Source organism: Equus caballus, chromosome 8, assembly GCF_041296265.1.
Source record: "Equus caballus isolate H_3958 breed thoroughbred chromosome 8, TB-T2T, whole genome shotgun sequence".
Classification (NCBI taxonomy): Eukaryota; Metazoa; Chordata; class Mammalia; order Perissodactyla; family Equidae; genus Equus; species Equus caballus.
In genome coordinates, this window is record NC_091691.1 from 41,632,273 (window position 1) to 41,652,848 (window position 20,576).

The 20,576-nt window shown below is 42.8% G+C and overlaps 1 protein-coding gene across 8 annotated transcripts in view; it reads left to right on the plus strand.

Moving 5' to 3' along the window:
- PTPRM (protein tyrosine phosphatase receptor type M) overlaps nt 1-20,576 on the plus strand; it is a 770,187-nt gene that overhangs the window by 702,244 nt on the left and 47,367 nt on the right. For all 8 annotated transcript variants that reach the window (XM_023648190.2, XM_023648193.2, XM_023648191.2 and 5 more), the window contains one exon: nt 16,602-16,699. In XM_023648190.2, coding sequence (XP_023503958.2) covers nt 16,602-16,699 — 98 coding nt within the window. The remainder of the gene's footprint in view (nt 1-16,601; nt 16,700-20,576) is intronic.

Consider the following 20,576-nt stretch of genomic DNA (forward strand, 5'->3'; position numbering starts at 1 on the left):
AGAACAGTGAGGATGAATGAATGGCTAAATGACGATTTGGGAGTTACTGTGCGCTCGATAGCAGTCAGGCCATAGACTGTTCTAACCAGGCAAGAAGGATATCTCATGCTGGCCTGACAGAGCATCTGTTCACCTGGGTGGATTTGCGATTGTTATCTCCTGTACTGTGCCTATGTCTTTTCTACATTAAGGGTTGGTCCACTCCTATTCTTACAGACACTTTCTTTTAGGCATCACTCAATCCAGGCAGTGTTTTTGGAGACAGTCCATCTTGGTAAACTAACTTTGCTGTTCTGCCCTCACCCTGTGTATGCATAACCCCCTCCCATATACACTTATATAATCAGTCTTATTTGTCCATGATAATGATTTCTTGATAATTTGTAAAAGAAAAACCTGAAAAAATTTCCTGCAGAGACATTGAGCTAGAAGCAGACTTTTAGTGAAAATGATGCCGATGTGGGGTGAAGGTTGACAGCGCGCATGTCTCAGACCCTCACCTGCTGCACGGCACCTGCAGCTTTGCTGTCGTGACTTCCTTCTGTTTGCTCTTAGTCTGGCTTTCTTCTACATTTCTTCCACGTACTCAGTGTGGAATGCACATTTTTAATAAGGATTTTCAGAAAGAGAAATATGGTTTTTATTTTCCCAGCTCGAAATTCTCCTTCAGACCCCTGAAGCAGTAAATAATAGTGCTCAGAGTAGGACACGTAACTTTCCTCAGCAAGTCATTCTTGTCACAGAGACTTGTCAGAGCGTCAGTGCCAGTCCTACACACTCTGTAAAGAAGCTTTTATCTCCTGCATGCTGGCCTCCAGATGGAGATGAACACTTGAAATTATTTCTCAGTAGAATTGAAAGACAAAAATTTTAAATCCAAAGCTAAGTCTTCAGTAAACAACTTTTGTTTTTCTTCCTCCAAGCCCCAGTGCGGCTGGCGCTTCCAGAACAGAGCCTGTGGTAGCTGACACGGCTCTGCCCGGCTTGATGCTCCCACGGTGTCAGTGGGTGTGCGTTATGTTTGGATTCATTTATATCCTATTTGAGATTGTTTTAAGAGTATTGCCTGGTAAAGTGGAACATTCTCAAGTTTTCACATTTAAATAGGGAGGCTTTGAGGAAGTGTGATTGATACACAGGCAAAGTGACCCCTCACGAGGTCTGTGTGTGCCAAACGCCCTGTGCCAAGTCCTCCAGGTGGGGCCCACCTGCACGTAACTCTCCATCTGTAGTTTTCCAAGGGAAATGAACAATTGCAATTAATAGCTTATCCACAAACTTCCTTAGAAACGATAGTGTCTCTTCACCAGATTAACTTAAATAGATATTGGCCAATTAGCTGAAAGGTCAGATCATAGACATCTCTCATCCTTGTGCTCTTAATAAACTTGCTCATTAGTAGTGAGAACGTTTAAAAGCAGGTTGAAAATTAAAAAGTGAAACCAAAATAGATCATGTTGGTAACATCCACCCCTCTTGTTACAGATGCCACAGCAGAAACATCTCCCTCAAGCAGTGGAACCTAAATTAACACAGAATAACTTGAAGAAAAGTGATGTCCTGCTGTTCAGCAGGCCCCAGTTTTACATTAAGGGTAACTTAGAGGTGTTATTCGTTTGAGGCAGACAATTGTAGAATCCTTTAGAGCTGGCAGAAACTTTAAAACTCTTTAGCTTCAACTCCCTTGTTTTGTAGTTGAAATTGTTGAAACTTAAAGAACAAATTGATCTGAGTGACTTTCATCTATGTGAGTTCAAGTGGGTCATGTATGCAAAAGTATTTGCTAACTATATGGACTAACATTCCTATTTAATAGAGTGTATGCAGTGTTCAACTTTGGAGAAACCTAATGTATTTCTGGTCTCCTAAGTGGCTTTTGTCCAACAGGGAGGAAAAAATATGAGGTCCCGTCTTTCTTCCAGATTCAGCCCTTTGAGAGGACAGAGCTGAAACTAAATGTCCTTGTCCTTTCCCTGGTGCTGGCTTCCCAGGGCCTCCAGCACCACAGACCCTTGCAAAGCCAAGCCATTCCTTTCAAACATAGTTCATCCAAAATTGAACAGGTATTTCTTTGCACCTGCCAAGTTCCCTGGCTCAGTCCAGGGTCAAGAATGCAGCAGTGACCTCAGGAATTACACAGTGTGGGTGTATATATACACAACCAACTGTTAATAATTATAGTTTGCCACAACACCAGATTTGGAGACTGCTTGCAGGTATTTCTCTCCCCCATCCCTACCCCCTTTAGCAGGTGAAAAAGTGAGACCCAGTGCAGTCCTTGAACCACTTTTCTTGACTCTTGGGACCAGGTTCCTGTATCATCCATGGACACAGTTTAGGAAGTTTCTGGCCATTGCAAGTTACTTTTTTCTTGCCTTCTCACTCAAAAGGATGCTTCTGGAAATTTCCTGATGCAGTGCCTTACACTGCCATTGAAAATTTAGGTTGGTGGCACTAAGCTATGTCTAGGGAGTCAACTTACCTCTATTTTATTCATTTCTTAGATTTATTCTCTTTTTTCTTAAATAAAAGTAGATCCCACTTGTGTACTGGAAAAAGCTTACTTAAAGAAGATGGAAACTAATGAAAGCTTTTATTTCTCTGGCAGGGGCCCCTGAAGCATGTGAATGTAGGTTGCCCCCTCACTTTACTTGTCCTTGACAGAAGGCAGCCAGATCCTTTGGGTCCCCAAATCCCTCCATTTTGAAGGCTGTCATTCTTGTTTGTCCTCCTTGATTGCCTTGTCTTTGTTCTCCTCTTTACAGCATGAACAGATATTCATGATGGGTTTCTGAGGATTCTCTTTGGAGACAGGCCTGATGACTGCTCTGTGACTCAGCCAGCAGGAGGCTCTTGTGGTGGAACATCTGTTCTGTTGCTCCCTTCTGAGGCTGTGAACACTTTCTCTTGCCCGTCAACCTGTCCCAGGGAGCAGGGACCAAAGGTCCCGCCAGTAGCAGTGCCTCTGTCTCTGCATCAAGGGTAGACTGTTGCCACACACTGCCTGCCAACCCTTTTATTCTTTTCCGTATAAGAGTTTCTCTTTGGAGGCTTAATCTTTACCTCGCCGCGCTCAACTCTGATTTGTCTGCCTTTATCATTCCGCGTTCCGTGTTGAGAATGATAGCCGCCTTTGCATTCCCAGTGACAGCAGTACCACTGCAAGCTGAAATGTTTCTGTAACTGCTAGGGGGGCACAACTCGAGAGGAGGGCTGAATAGAGGCTGAAAAGAACAAAATCCAAACAACGGCCCGTTTGAGGGAGTGGTGTTTCCAGAAACGCCTTGGGACATTTCACTTCCAAGCGCAAGTCATGCTAGGAGTCACCCCATTATTGATTTGATTCACAAATATTCGTTTGCTTATGCGACATGTTCACAACCTAGTCTTTGAAACTTGGCCCTAAAATCCCTTCCATGTGCAAATGTGTCTTATGTCAGTAACTGGGACAAGACTTTCTCCCCCACAACGGGCAACAGAGTATAGACTCTAGAGTTGGATAGCCTGCTCTCAGATACCAGCTCTGCAAGCAACCTCTCAATAAATATTAACCACAGTTCTTATCATTATCATTATGATCCTATGGATTCCAAAAGACATCTCTCTCAATAGCACAGGGGCAGTTCAGGCTCTAACTCAAGTGTAGTGTATACTCATATAGTTTGATAAAAGCTATTACGTTCTACACTTGTTAATGTTTCCTTCCAGAAGGTTGTATCAAAGGGAGCCCCCTGTATTTTCAAACATTCTGCACCCCCTCCAAAGTACAAAGATTATCCTCATTGTTAACTTTTAAACAAAAGACAAATAGGGGTTGGGAAGACAATAAGCTATATCATAAGCTAGGAAAAGCATATTTTCCTTCAGTTTTTGAAGTCTTACAGAAATTGAGCTACTCTGATAGCAACAAAGGACCCCAGCCTTGGAGTTCTGAAGGCTTCCCTGATGCACATTTCAAGGTGGACTACATACCAGGGAAACAGCTTAATTCCAAAGACCAGACGAGTTCCTTCCCAACAGGCTTAATGCAAACCAGTTTCTGAGATCAGAATTCACACGAGGATGTTTTAGAGAGGAGCTTTGGAAGGCCGTGAAAGCACTGAGAACAAAAGGCTAAGAAACCACAGGGAAATGATCTTCTGGGAGAGAAACTAATAATGACAGAGGAGCAGGGGGTGAAATGAGAAGGAGACAGAGAGAAAGATGTAAACTGTTGGCCTGCTTCTGCAACTGTTGATGGGGCTGGCTAGGCCCGCACTGACTTCTGTTTGGGTAGACGTTGACCAGGTGCCTGAAAGTGGCCGGTCACAACCCCTCAGGAGGCAGTAGACACAGTGGACTGAACTGAAAGAAACACCTCCAGGCCACTTCTCAGATCGACTCCCCAAGGGTGGAGTCCCAGGAAATGCAGGTGTGCCCCACACGCTGCATGTCAGCTTAGGAAAAGGACGTTGGAGTCAATAGTTGATGGCCATTTGTTGATTTTAAGTAATTATTGTTCTTTTTAAAGTAATATAACAGTATCATGGTTATGTTCTTTAAGAAAAATACAGATACCAAGTGAAATATTTAGATACAGGCAGTAAAACATTGACACTACACTAGTAAGTAATTGTGCCCATAGCTTCGAACACTTACGAGTGACTCCCACACTGACCCACGCCCAAAGCCTCACTAACACACAGGGAAAGCAAGAAGGATGATTTATTATCAACCAATAATTTACTAACAGCTTTCCAAAACAAATTGCCTAGCAACGCAATCAGATCAGTCTTATTCCACTTCTATTTTATGAATATAAAGATTTTTAAAAAAATTTTCTTAACATTTAGAACATTTGTATCACTTCGAAGAAACTTCGTTTTGAGTTTGTGCGCCAGTGGTTTTATAGATAATATGCGTTGGTTTTTTATTTTTTAATAAAGCCCATGATTATGATTTATATCATCATATGGCATATGTGGTAGGAGAGTAACCAGTTATTTTTTAAATGACTTTTTCTTTTTTAATCTTTATTTTGGATTTTCTTAACACATGAAGGTATCTAAATAGTTAGGAGAGTGTATATATTTGTGTATCAGAAATAATTTATTTGAAGACTCCCAAGGGTGATCTTGTAGATTTTTATTTTGAAATGCTTCATTCAGATTAATTTTAGCACGTGTGGCTTTTAAGAAAAAAAAAAATTTCTAAAAATATCATGACAAACTTAGGTTTCAAAGTCAGTATTTCCATTTATTTTCTTTTTTAAGGTTTTAAAATAATGAGCAAGGGAAAGGAAGAAAATATGCAGAATACTTGAGTCATTTTGTTCTCAGTTTACTTTTTCACAAGATGTCCCTCTGTCTCTGTTTTTGCCATGACTTGAAACATTGTTAGGAGTAGTGTGGAAATGCACAAACTTTATCCTAGTAAACATAAATTAAGGAAAACCACAATAAAAACTATGAAGGTGGGCCAGCTTCATGGCATAGAGGTTAAATCTGGTGATCTCCACTTCAGCAGCCCAGGATCGTGGGTTCACATCCCTGGTGAAGACCTACACCACTTGTCAATCCATGCTGTGTTGGCATCCCACATGCGAAATAGAGGAAGACTGGCATGGATGTTAACTCTGGGCAAATCTTCCTCAAGAAAAAAAAAAAAAGAAGAGGAAGATTAGCAACACATACTAGCTCAGAGTGAAACTTCCTCAGCAAAAAATAAAAAGCTATGAAGGCATATAAAAATTTACAAGAGAAAAGAATTATAATAATGGTTAATCAAGGTAGGGTGAACTCATATAGGAATTAAGATGCTAGACAATGCAAATATGAAAAATGGGAAGGTAATGATTAGAATTAAAAATACACTTTCTTAGGAAGAAAGTGGCTATAAATTAAATTATCTTTATTAAGACATATTAAATAATATGTAGTATATTATTCTTTGTCCTTTTTGATTATCAATATTTCATAATTACTTTTAATTTAATAAATGAATAAGATGAAAGTCAGATTATTAACCAAAAAAGAGCTACGGGTTGAAGGTTATAAGGGATACTGCAGACAGAGGGTTCCCAGGCTGTTTTAGAATTTGCGTGCAGCCTGTCCGTTAGTGTTTGGTTTACACCAATTTTCTCTTCATTAAACTGACATGACCTTTTGGTGTCCAGTCAGAATTTCATATGTTCTGGTGACACACCTGGAAGCCGACATTTCCTAAACTAATTATCTAGAGAGAGCTACGAATCTTTGCACAGTTACTGTTGGCTCACATTCTTATTTCAGTCTGAAAGGAGAATTTTAGGGGAGGGTATGAGTGAAATGTAAACATCAGCATGCAGATTATGTGTGAGAGGAAATGTTATTCACAGATACAGCAGGAAGTGCATGCCTAGTGTTAGGTAGAAGCAGAGCACAAACCTTGTGAGCCAATTTAGAAGAAATAGGGTAGTAAACAAGTGCCTGCTAGCAGAGCGAGCCAGGGGAAGGGACAGACTCCCACAGGAGGAACCTTCTCCAGCACGAGAAGGCATTGTCGCTGTGTGTGAGCACGGGAAGTTATTCACGGGAAAACCACTACTTAACATCATTATGTAAGTCATCGTTTTTGACACCACTTCTAAAAAGGTGCGTTTTATTACAGCTCCAATGACTATTTTCTCCTCTTTTACTGTCACCAAATTAGAATTCCACTGGACTGGTGAACATTTCTAAGCCTGTAACTCTGGACATAAAGGGTATTTCACATGAGAGCTATCCCTAGAAAATGCTATTTTAACACGCTGCCGGTTGTATTTTTGAATTTAGGTTCAAGTATTCACAAGTTTTCCCCACCATAGAACAATTCTCAGTGTTTGCTTTTAATTCATTCGCTGATTTTCCTTGCTGCTTTTAAGTGGTATTGGGGGGAGGGCGTTCTTAGCGATTCAGGAAGATGAGCAAATCACGTCCCGTGCACTCAGCCATCTCAACTTTGGTTTTCTTTTTCTGCAGCTGAAACCAAAAATTATTCATAAAAATTCCATGATTTTAACATAAGTAGCCTCAGGGGAGAGCAAAATGCACCAATCCAGTAAGTGTTACTGAGGAATATGAATGCACAGGCCAGCTGTTCTCTGTGTCACCATTATTGCATTTGTGACACAGGAGACAGATTCAGTCCGTAAAGCATGTGGCATATTTTACCTTTTGCGTTTCACTGCTGCAAACATGAAAAGCTACTAAATGTAAATTTATAGACGTAAGTGTTGTAGAAGTATCATATTGAAAAGTCACAAAGTTTTATAATAAAAACTCAGAAACCACTGAAGGGACACCTAATGCTCTGACTGTTGAATAACTTACTTCATAATACTTATTCTAGATGATCACCAGCAACGATAATAACAATAATGGATCAAAACTTTAGGGCCACTTTTGTTTATGAGAAAGAGCTTTAAGATGAATGTGTAAATCCCAGGTTTATCTTTTTTCACATTCATATTCCACCTTCAATTCTGATGGAGTGAACTGGATCCTGAAGGACTTGACCAAGCTCAGGCCAGGCCAGTGCCCAAAGTAAGGACTCCTAGGTTTTCTGCAGCTGCTTTGCCCCTAGGGTCGCTGCCCCTGCCCTCTGTCCTTGCACCTTTCAGTGTGCACCCCACACCACACACAGGCGCTCCGCACCCTCCCGGGACCAGTCTGGTTAGGGAGTTAGAGCACCGACAAGCACAGACAAGGCCCCCAGTCTGTTCAGGTCATTCTGAGATTTAAAAAGTGCAGCTGGATTGAAATCCTGGGTTGGAATCCCAGCTTCCAAGTCACTTTGTCTCCTAAGCCCCGTTCTCATCTTAAGATGAAAACTTACACAGTTGCAGTGGTGAATAAACGAGCATAGATTACGACACGTGGCCTATTGGGTTTATCACCCTTGTGTGTCATTTAATTAACTGTCCACCAGCCTTGTCAACCCCCTCTCTGGGCCCCCTGTACTTTCCAGCCCAGAACCCTCAGCTCCTTTGCTGACAAAGTGAAAGTCTTGTACTGGGGACCCCACGAGTCCTGCCCTGTTTCATCCAAAGCTGCCCTCCAAGGGCAGCCCCAGTCTTCCCCACTCTTGTTCAGATGTAAGCCGGGACCCACTGGTTCCCAAGCCCAGAGGCCTACCTGAGCCTGGTCTCAGCACTGGGGATACTTGGGTCCCGCCCCAGCTGTGCCAGCAGTGTGATGCCAGCTGGGGGCCTGTCACCCTGCCCAGAACTGCTCTGACCTTCCTGCCTCCCGGGCTCCATGTGAATCACCCCCTGGGGCCATATGCTGCTGTCCTTGGGATTGTGATCTCCACCGGCCCTTAGGGTACCCAGGGAGCCATCCTCAGAGTGTTATTGTAGCATTTTTTAATATATCTAGAGGAAAATATTTAAAATGTTTCCCTCTCATTAATCAATATGCAGCATGATCTCTTTATTTACTCTTCTTTACTGTTCACGTTCAACATATTTCCTGGGAGTTTTTGTTCAGTAAACAGTAGCTCCCCACACCCTGGACACTGACCTCTGTGTGCATCCCGCAAGAGAGCCCAGCCCGCTGGCCACCGCGCCCTCCTCCTCCAGCTCCCTCTTCCTTCCTTCCTTCTTCGTGGCTTCCACCTTGTCGCACGTTGGACTGAGCCCACAGCTGTTAAAACTTCTTTACAGTTCACATGCCTCCCCTGGGGTCTGCTCAGATGACCAAACACTTCTTCCTCTGCCTTCTTCCTCTGACTTGCTGAGCTTTCAATCTAAAAGATTTCTTCCTAGTTGTGTTTTTTAATATCGGTCTTGTTTTCCTACTCATAAACACTGAACCTGCAATTTTTATAAAAATTTCACGTTTTCTCACAAGATGGCTCCATGCGTATCCCCTACCCCTCTCGGGTGGCACTGAAGTCACTTCCGCTGGACGTTCCACCTGGAGGACCTACCACCCCCACCCTCCACCCTCATTCGGACACTTCAAGGTTGTATCCATCCTTTGAGGCCCCTTGCAGGTGCACTGTCTTTCATAATGCTTTCCTGCTGCCTCTTTGCCGGTGAGATGGAATCTCTTCCTGACTTTGGCTACTGTAGACGCACTCGTACATCACTTACTGACCGTGGTCTTCAAACGTTTTTGCTTGTATATCACCAAAGGAAGTTTGAAAAAATTATGTACCTCTTTTGGACATTTTAAGTTGATATCTAAAATTTTATCTGTCTGTTTATGTAAGCATTTTAGTAGGAGAGGAACGGTATTAAAAATTTTCTAAGACAAAATGAAGATTGATGTAATTAGAATAAGTATTTTATAATGTGATAAATATATTTTAACTACCTCATAGATTAAAGCATACCTAACCTGAAAAAAACACATGAAACTTTCACCCATGGATTTCATCCCAAAAAATTTGGTGGCCCTGCAAAACATTCCAGTTACGTTTAAAACAATAAGCATTACCAGCCTCTGTTGCTTCAGGAGTTCTGAATTCAGAGCATCCCAATATGAACCAAAATACCCCATTTCTAACACCAAGTTTTACTCTTAACAGAAATATGTTTCAGACATGGAAGGCAGGAAGCCCTGTGAGTTTTCAGAGTCAGTGTTTCAATCCATCCCCTTATGTCAGACCTGTGGGTTTTACACCTGGGCAGTGCCCTGTGGTAATATTTGAGATGGGTGAGGGTTTTGTCAAGAAGGAGGAAAACCCTTTTGCATGGGGGCTTTTTCTTAGGGAGATCAGTTTTGGCAGAGTCCATATAGAAGTTATGTCTTGAAATTAATACTTTAAAACTACTCACATATGGCTTGGAAAGTCTCCACATGTCTCCAGGGGTGTGCCTGTATCACTTTGAAGTTCCCTTACTGCACTTTCTATGAGAATGTGGTCTGTTCTTGCCTCACCTCTACCTTATGCAAGTACAGGCTTCCTGAAAGTGGGGGCTGTATTTCTATTACTCACCTTGCACCGCTTGCCGTCCCTCACAGAATGCTGAGCACAGAGCAGCCTCACTGCTTACCTGTAGATAGGCTGTGCGCTCAAATTCCCACTGGGGCCACCAGGAAGGGCATCTGAAGGAAGGAAGCAAGCTAGGGGTATGTCACAAGGCACAGGGAAGCGGTGTGACCTGCATGGGCAGATCCATGTTCACGGGCAGATCCACGTTCACGGGCCGCTGAGGAAGACGGGCATTAGGAACACACTGGCACCACACCTAACAGTGAACATTAGGAAGAAATGGAAACCAAGCTGGAGTCTTGGAAAATTTGCCTGAGGAAGTGACTTTCAGCCTGTCAAGCTGAGACCAGCGAGATGGGATATGTGGGCTTGAATTGAAGCACAAGTGGGAGGAGGACGACAGTGCCTGGAGGGAAAGCAGAGACCCTTTTTTTCTGTACCACTAGGTCTCGGGGGGCAGCCAGGGAGGGCGACAGCTGCCACAGGGAAAGCAGAGACCAGAGACCAGGCCAGGCACAGGCTGTGCGGGGCCGTGGGTGCCTTCCTAAAGGATTTGGGTTCTGCAGAGAGCAAATTGGTGGTCACCAGAGGGAAAGGGAGGTGGGGGAAGGACAAAACGGGTAGAGGGGGTCAATTATATGGTGATACTAGATTTTGGTGGCGAGCACACTGTAGTGTGTATGTGAGCTGAATGATAATGTTGTACACACAAAACTTCTCAATAAAAAAAGAATGTAAGTGTTGCTCTAAGAGCAGTAGAAGCCCTTGGAAGATTTTAAGCGGGGAAAATGAAGGTTTCTCAGAGATGGGCTGAGGCTGAGGTGCAGAGAGTAGGGGGAGAGAGCCGAGTGGGGCGCTCTGGGCTGAGCCATCATGTGGCTTGGCCTCGGATGGGGGAGTGGAGCAGTCAACAGGATGTGCTGCGTCCTGGAAAAGCTCCTGGGAGGCTGCAGCTCGGGATGTCAGAGAGGTTGGCAGCGGAGAAGGAGTCTTGGGAGCTGGCTGTGCTCATGAAGTTGGATTTATTCTGCAGCAGTGGGACCATGGGAGGTTTAAAGGAGGGCAAGGACCTGGCATAAAAACATGTTTAACGAGGTCATTTTCGGGTGGTTGCCTCTTTTCCTCATGCTGGGATCGTGATGACTGTGCACACACCTGTCAGGCAGAACCCTCCCGAGGGTCTTTGACATTCAGATGGAGGCAGTGTGACACAACGGGGTCAGGCCTCAAAACTCAACTCCACGACTCACTCGCCATGTGACCGTGGGCAATTCACCCGACTTGCCTAGGCCTCAGGCTCCTTTCCGTAAAATGGGGGCGAACAATAGCCCCATCACCATGGGATTGCAATGTTTAAATTCAGTGAGATAACACACGCAGAATACTTCAAATGGGACCTGAGAAGTATAAAGTGCTCAGAAGACCTTAAGTATCATTCTGTTTGTGGTGGAATACCAACCCGTGTTTGTACTATCTTTCTTCCCTTCAAAACACTCTAATATGCCATTGTGAGCTTAAAGGATCTTGTCCTCTCCACAGCTCTAGTTAACACAGAAAACATACTGTATAGAAATTAGAATGTGAAAAGAAGGGATACAAGCCATCTTTCAAGGTTTTAAATTGTAATTTTTAACATCTCTCACGTCCCACTAACGAGAGAATTTGTCTTACACTATAGAGTCTGTTCTTGAGTGTCTTTCACTTGTGTTTTTAATTTTTTTATTGTGCTCTCGTTCTTTCTGCCCTTTTCTGTGGCTCCTGCGGGGCTGGGTGGTAGGAAGTAGGCCCCTTGCACGGTTCCTTCTCCACAGAGATCTGTGGGGGCCAACTCTTGGGAGGGAAATGGAATATATTACCAGCCTGATATTATTGAAATTTTGGGGCTTAGCCCTATGGGGAGAGCACTGTGAGAATAATGTCGGGGAAGTGGGAGAATTTCCCCTCGCTTTCCCTTAAGGTCCTTATGGCTGATCAAATAATTAAAAAGGCAGGCTAGCAGAAGAAAATCAAACAAAGTTTAATAGCATGTATACATGGGAGACACTCAGGAGAAGCTGAGTAACTCAGCCAACTGGCCGAGGCTTCCTGTTTAAGTATCTTCAGCTACAGACAAGGAGGACGTTTGGGGTAGTTATTTGGGGCTTCAAAGGGGAGGGAGGCAACTCTCAAGGCAATGGAAAAGCAAATGTTTGGTAAATAGAACTTTGATAAGAGTGGGCTTAGCAAGGATCGTCCTAGTCTGCTAGAACCTAAAGTTATCCATGGTGATGCCCTGTCCTGGGAACGGGCCTTTATTTTCTTTCTTTTAGGAAGTTAAGGGGGAAAGGTCGAATGTTCTTCCTGAGTCTGAGCCTTTACTGTCTTCAGCTCGAAATAATCCTCATACCAGAGTGGCGCATCTTGGGGCGGCCTACCCTGAACCCCATCAGTAACCTTCTTGCCTGTTGTGCAGCATCTGTAAATGCGCAGCCACACTGAGGTAGCGGCAGCCCCAGCCAGAACCTGTGGAAATCAGATACTGGGGCTGTCAACTGCAGATGTTCACACCTGGAGGGAGGGACGTATCTCAGTCCTTTGCTTGCTGTGTTGGATCCCTTGTCTTGGCAGCTGAGTTGTTTGTCCACCCTGTGAGCGATCCCCAGGGACCTCTCTATCGTGGCAAGGGTGTTTGCCACACCAGCTTTCCAAAGACAGACGTGGCAGGTGGAGGAATACTGACGCTCCCATGGTTTTCCTCCCCGACTTTCAGCCCTGGGAGGGCATGGGTGCTGAGAATAACTGCCTTATGTACCAGGGACACATCTGTAGACCTGGAATGTTGGCTCATGATGGCCACACTCTCTCAGACCCCACCAGGAGCTGCTGAAATCAAATGGTGTAGTTCTCAGGGTCAGTAAACCTCCCCTGCCCTGGCCTCCAGAATGCTCTTTGGTGTTGTCAGGAGACATGTATCCCTGAGTCATAATTTATGCAGATCTCAGGAAATAATTTGAAATGTGTCAAAGAGAAAAGAAAAGGAGGATTGACAAATTTTGCATTAAAAATCTTAAATCCAGGTGCCTTCCTTCTTCCATTTTTTTCCTCCAAAAAAAAAAAGAAAACAGATTTGAATGAACATTCGCGAACATATCTTGAATCATCAGCCAAGAACGTCCAGCGCCCACCTCTGAGCAGTTTGACTGCTGACCTGCCCTAGTGAGCAGGTCGGGGAGAGAGCCCTTGTGGCGCGGCACGGACAGGGCCCAGCAGTGGTGGGGAGAAGAGACGGGGGAAGGACGAGGCAGAGCTGCGGCAGCAGGCGCTTGGGGCCCTTTCCTCAGACTTCTTTTTCTTCCTGGGATCAATTTAGGATAATCTTGTTATCCCATTTCATTTTCAGATCTTAACACCAAATTGTTTGAGTTCTTCTGGTTACTTGTTACCTAATTTTAAGCATTGAAAAGAACCTCGCTTAATGCATTTTTCCATCCTAATCTTTTTTTAGCCTAGGTCAGTGGGTAAGAAAATCATCAAGACTAAAGTATATGTCATCACCCAAGTGAGCCACTAATGCTTATCAATGCCCTTTATTTTAAAGATAACCCAAGTTTAGTTATGTAAACATTAAAAAACCTGTGTCATCTTACCTGTGACTCAGCCCCTTGGTGAGGTGGTACACCATGTTCCTAGACGACATTTTATGAGTGAAGTTCCTTCTAGATCAGAGAAATGGAATGTCTTGATTCAAAGAGCTTGTGTACTGCGTTAGACTAATCAGTAGATTCAAAACAAACAAATGTGTGATCTTCCACAATGACACCTCTGCGCAAGCCACCTGCGGGTAGGTCTGAAGACGGAGCCAAATGCCTCTGACGCTGTGGGTCCATGGTTCTCTACCAACAGGGATTTGAAAACACCCAGACCTAACCCTCACCCACACCAAGTAAATCAGAGTCCCTTGGGTTAGGACGTCAGAATTTTTTTTTAAATCCACAGCACCTGTAATATGCAGCCAGAGTTGAGAACCACTGCCTTCGATCGAGAAGGGTGATGAACTGAGTGAAGCCTGGAGGCAAAGCCTTGGGGCAGGGAGATCAGAGGAGCCGCCTGCTCAGTGCCTGGGAGCAGTGGTTCAACAGCAGCGCCCCGAGGCTGCGCTCTCAGGCCAGGGCCATCGCCACTCCCGTCTGAAGAAACCTTGCAAAAGATGCCCCCCTTTCGAGGAGCTGAAAGGGGTAAAGCAGCGTGCTTTCAAGCTACTACTGTAAGCTCTGAACCATCAGTTGAGAAAGGGACTCATACAAATATTATATGTTAATATTATTTCATATCTCTCTATATAATATGATATTTTAATAATAAATAATACTCTTTATCCACATGCATACTGAATCATTCACTCATTCATTTATTCATTGAGCTCTGCTGTGTGCCAGAGATTCCACAGTGCACCAAGGAAGCAGCAGGCAGTTGACAGCCAAGTTTCCCTCAGGGGGTAACTTGAAATCAGTAATCAAGGGCCTCTGATGGTAAACCAGGGTAAGTGAGTTGGACTTGGAACTTGCCCCTGGCCAGAGTGTCTCTGGGAGACTCCTGTTGGGCACTAAGAGGAGAGGTGGCTTTTCTTCCTGCAGGCACACACCATCTAAGGTGCTGGCACACCTGACCCGCCCACTATAGCCATTGTCATCAGAACTGTTTCCGTAAGGTTCAGAATAGGTGGCACAGGCTTGTGTATCTAGTGAAGGAAGCACAAAGTGTACAGGCCACCCTTTGCTTCAGGGGTCACAATGGCAAGACTCTGCGCAGAGATGGACTCAGGGCGTTTTTTTTTTTTTCCTTGTAAATAAGTAACAAGCTGTTAACTACACAATGAATGCACCTCTGCACAAGCCAGGAATGCAGTGGTTGCTGGGATCCGACGTTGATTTGTCCCCTCTGTACCCTCAGACTGAAGTCACTGAAATTTGCAGCCTGGACAGTGGGACAGTGGTACACACATGCCAAGGGACAGGGGCCAAGATGGCAGGAGCAGCATCATGGGAGGTGGCGTGCATGGTCCCATAAAGGGACTAGACACAGAGACATCAGGAAATGGAGTCGGTTTTCACGGGGAGGGTGAGAGTGGAGCCAGAGCAGCAAGGAGGGATGATAGACGTTTGTGTTGTGGACAGAAGGGAAGGAGGACGGTGAGGAAGGAGAGGAAAAGTTACACAAGAAGCAATTGGTAATTGGCCAAGACGAATGGGAGGGAACCGAAGGGGCCCCTCGGGTGTGTGCCATCATTGCTCAGTGTCCCGACTTTAGCCAAGGAGCGACTGTTAATAAATATCTTTAAATACACCTTGTTTTTGTTCTAATGCTTTACTATTCATAAAATGCCTAAGTGCGTTAACTCCACAAATCCTCAAAATAACCTTGAGAAGCATTGTTGAAATCAGTATATAGGTAAAGATGAAGACACTGAAGCTCAGAGTGGCTAAGTAATTTGCCAAAAATCACACAGCTGGTTAAAAGGCAGAGGCAACTCTGTAATTCACATATTTGAGCTCCAAATTTAGTAATCTGCAGCGTCAAGATACTACAGGATGACTGCGTCCTGGTCCCAGCTCCCACCTGAACATCAGTATGATCCACATACAGTATGGGACTCTTCATGCCACTGAAGTTGTGTTCCTCTCATTTCCTTGCATTTCTGCTTGTCTTATACAGATTTATACTGTTACATTTGTACCCTCAAAATATGCATGGGCATAAAGTAGAATTTGGGCTTTTAAAAAATCTGGATGAGGAGAAATTTTTTTTTATTTTTTTTTTAATTTTTATTGAGTTAATGATAGGTTACAATCTTGTGAGATTTCAGTTGTACATTATTGTTTGTCAGTCGTGTTGTAGGTGCACCCCTTCACCCTTCGTGTCCACCCCCCACCCCATCTTTCCCCTGGTAGCCACTAATCTGTTGTCTTTGTCTACATTTTTAAATTCCTGGATGAGGAGAAATTTGAAATTCCAATTTTCTGTACCTGCTAGTATCTATAGCACTAGCGTTTTGTAATATCTATTTCCCCTCTTTTTTTCCCCCAGTCCATAAGAAGGAGGTTTTTAATATTCAGATCCCAAAAGCTGATCATGTTCAGTGAGAGGAAGCACAGCTGCTGAAACTCGAACTTCTCTCTCCGTTTAGGAAGTCAGGCAAAAAAAATGCATTAATTTGACAGATAGCATGGAATGAGAAAAATATTAGAAACAAGGAAAGGCCATTTTTCCTATAGAGGCTCATTTCATTCTGTGTACCATTTCCCTGGGATAGCTGCCAGTTGTTAGCAGGAAGAGTAATGTTATCCATTTTTTTTAAATTTCACTCTTGAGTATTATGGAGATAAATAGCTAAATGATGGAGAAATCTCTTTCACGGCAGCAGTTTAAGAGGAGTAAAAAGAGCTCAAATGCAGATACATTTGATGACATGAGAAAATTCAACCGTGTGTGAAAACTTCAGTATTTCTGTAGGTGCTGGTTTAGAAAGAGGACCCTTCTGTATAACACTAGAAAGGAGGGCTCTGGCCCTCTAAAAAGTGAGGGAACCATATGTGGGTATTAATACATTTATTTGTAAGCCCCAGAAATTTTCCAGTTACAGACTTAGGAAGAAAAAAAAAAGCCTCTGTTATGTTTTCCCGCAGGACCAATGCAAGAAACCATCTATGACTTCTGGAGGATGGTGTGGCACGAAAACACCGCAAGCATAATAATGGTGACCAACCTCGTGGAGGTGGGGCGGGTAAGTGGGCCGTCCACCTCACGGCATTTGTTCCTTGTTTACTTGGTAGCAAGGCAGGAGCCAGCTTTTGAAGTACTATGTGTACTCCCGAAAACATTTACTACTGCATTCCTCCTATCACTTGCTGTGCTTGCTTATAAATTATCAGTAAACATAGCCTGAATTGCTTTCATTTGTTGCGATAGCAACAGACAGGAAAGGCAGTCAAGATTTAAAAGCAGTTATCATCTGGCTATATTGAGCACACAAAAATACCTTTAAGCATGAGTGATCGTTGCTGGGTGTCAAAAGTCAATGGGTGCTGCATTAGACAGGGCTACATTCCCCAACTCTGGAATATTGACTCTCAAACCAGTGTGCAGCCCTGGATTCTGTCCTCAGGATAGAATTCCAGCATCTCCTCTTGCTGAGACTTTCCTTTCCTGTGCCTCCATCTCCTCACCTGTGAAATGGAGATCATAATCTGCCCTCAAGGCCTTGGATTACTTTATCTGTAGTAACAGTTAAGGGGTGCTACTTTTATTTAATCAGGAAACTCCTAAGTACTTATAATTTCGGTAGTCGTATGCTATAGCATTATTTTCAAAGTGAAATTTAAAAATGAGAAAATACACAGAGTGCAGTTGCTTTGTTTTATAGTAGGCTTGATTCCGTGGTTCTGCTCAACTCAAGAGAGGAACGCATTACTTCTTAGAGAAGTTGACATTGTGAGACTTACCCTCAGCAAAGATGTTAGCCTAGAATTGAAAGATTAGGGCAGAAACCATAAAGCAGTTGTCTCTTAAGATTCTCAGTCAGCTTAAAAAAGAGGGAAATCCTGCCATTTATGACAACATGGATGAACCTGGAGGACATTGTGGTAAGTGAAATAAGCCAGTCACAGACAGACAGATACTGCATGATTCTGCTTATAAGAGGCATCTGAAAGTCAAATTCATAGAAGCAGAGAATACAATAGTGGTTGCCAGGGGCTTGGAGGAGGGAGAATGGGGAGTTCATGTGCCAGGTATAAAGTGTCAGTTATGCTAGATGAATAAATTCTGGAGATGTGCTATACAAAATAGTGCTTATGGTTAACGATACAGCATTGTGCACTTAATTTACTAAGAAGGTGGATCTCACTTTATGTGTTCTTACCACAAGAGAAAAGGTACACAGGAGACTCTGAGAGGCTGGGAGGCGCTGGGTATCTCTATTACCTCAACCATGTGATGGTAGCAAGGGTGTTTGTGTATGTGGAAACTCATCACATTGTACACATTAAACATGTGCAGTTCTTTCTATATCAATTAATCTTCAATAAAGCTGTCAAAAAAACGGATTCTCAGAAGCTATCAGGAGGCAAAATCCAGGAAGAATAGAGACATTAAGAAGTGGGAGATAGTTATAATTCTAGCAAAAATGCCAATTAACCCAAATCCTTCCTCCTACAAAAATCTAGAAATTCTAGACAAAATATAAATGTCTTAATATGTTTGTATATATCACATGTATATGTAAATATATGAGTTAAAAATAATTAGCTTAGCTCTCAGGAAAGTAAACAACTGGAGACCAGAAATAAAGTGAGGACTAGAGACCAGAGAGAGTGGACGCTGCAGCTGTCCTTCGAAGGCTGGGCGGCGTGGTGGACGTCAGTCTTGGTGAGAGGGTAGGGGGCTTCAGTCTTCGAGATCTTGGATCTTGGGTTTTAAAGCCCACCAAGAATGGGAGATAACGTCTTGGACCTGTGCAGCACCAAGAATTTGGACTGAGCCTACCACGTAAAACCAAAATCCTGAGGGGAGGAACTGGAGGAAGATGGTCAAAAGAAACTGACTCCCGGTGATAAGATAAATAAGACCTGGGGATGTGATGTGCGGCAGGGTGACTGCAGGTAACACAGCCAAGTGGTATATAGGAAAGTTGTTAAGAGTGTAGATCCTAAGAGTTCTCATCACAAGAGAAAAAGCATTTTTTTCTCCTTTTCTTTTTTCTGTACCTATATGAGATAATGGATTTTAACTAAAATTATTATGGTAATCATTTCACAATATATATAAGTCAAGTTATTATGCTGTACACCTTAAACTTACACAGTGCTGTGTGTCAATTATATCTCAATAAAACTGGGGAAAAAATTTTAAGATAGTAATTTTGAAACTCTAGGAGGAGAAAGAAACCCACAAAGGGTAGACACTCAGAGAAGGGGCAAACTGGGGTCGGGGTATGTGTGGGGAGAAGCCAGCCCGACACCAGCACAGAAAGATGACAAGGAAGTGAATTGGTCTTCACTTAGCATCTGGGTGAGGAAGCACTTGCACTGACTCCTGGGTCAAGGGGAAACACCCGATATCAATCAGGAAATACTTAGAACTGGGAAACATACAGCATCATACACTGAACCTGCAGGATGCAAACAGAATGGTCCCTAAAAGGTATATATGTTCTTAAAGGTTGTTATTTGAAAAGAGAAAAGAATAGCTGAGCATCTCATTCAGAAAGACAGTGAAGAACAGAGTACAAGCAAAGAAAGAAAAAGGAACAGAAAAATAAACAAGTGCAGAAAATGGTTAATGACAAGCAAAGAAACTAATAAAAAGCAAGATAAAGAGGTTTTGTGAGAAGACTAATGAAATAAACATCTGACAATCAGAACTAAAAGCAAGAAAACCAAAAATAACCAATATTAGGAACAAAATAAAGATTTTTTATCATAATAGATAATATGAATAACAAACAATAAATTTGAAAATTGAGATCAATTAGGCAACTTTATTGACAAATATGATTTTCCAAAACTGTCTCAAAAAGAAACAAATTCTGAATAGACAATAATTATTTAAAAAGTGAATTATGGTTAAAAATTTAACCATGGAAAAACACCAGTCCCAAATATATATACAGGTATGTTATACTAAATATTCAAGGAATGGATAATTCAAATCTTATAAAAATTATTCTAAGAGAAGAAAAAAAGAAAGACTGTTCCTCCATTTTATTTTAAGAGGCTAGTATAACCTTGATATCAAAACCAGGCAAGGACATAGGAAAAAGAAATATTGTAGGTACCACAAATTGGGAAAAGAAGACCAATAGATCAGAATAGAGAACCCAGATGTTGACTGTAGACATATGTGGGAAAATGTGTAATTAGTGGGGAAAGCATGAGCTTTTCAGTCAGTTGAGCTGGGACATTGGTTACCCAACTGGACAAAAAAAAAATGCCTCCTTCATAAAACGCCCAAGAATGAATACCAAATAAAGACCAAAATGTAACAAACTTTCAAAATAAAATATGGGGGAAAATATGACCTTTTTTTTTTAAGAATGTTCCAAAAATACCAAAAACTCAACATGTTAAAATAAGGATAGAGAAATTTGACTGTATTAAAATGTAAAATTTTCTATACGATAAAGGATATGTGACAAGACAAGAGGGGAGGTACTATGGGACCATTATGTAAAGTGTAAAAACTTACAAAGCAATATTTTATCTACTAAAAGTATAAAAACCATTTATATCTTTCAATTCCCTCCCTTCTGGGAGACAGTGAGAGCAGGGGAGCGGGCCTGGAGCTTGGGGTGGCAGGTGCTCACCGATGATGAGCCTAGAGGAGGTCACGGAGCCTCTCCACCGCCGACCTTTCGCCTGGGCAGTGGGGATGCAGTAGCCCCTGCTTCACAGGGTTCCTGTAAAGAGTCAGGGAGTTTCTACGTACCTGTCAGGTGGTTGGAGAAGTTCCAGCCCCTTCTGAGGACTTCCTGAATATACGTGTTAATGTAACCTTCACCTTTCCACCAACAAACCTGGGACCTACAGTGGTGTCTATAATTACCTTTTTTACCCCCTAAATCTACCTTCTTTTGCTATGAAAGCAGTAATGACACATGAAAA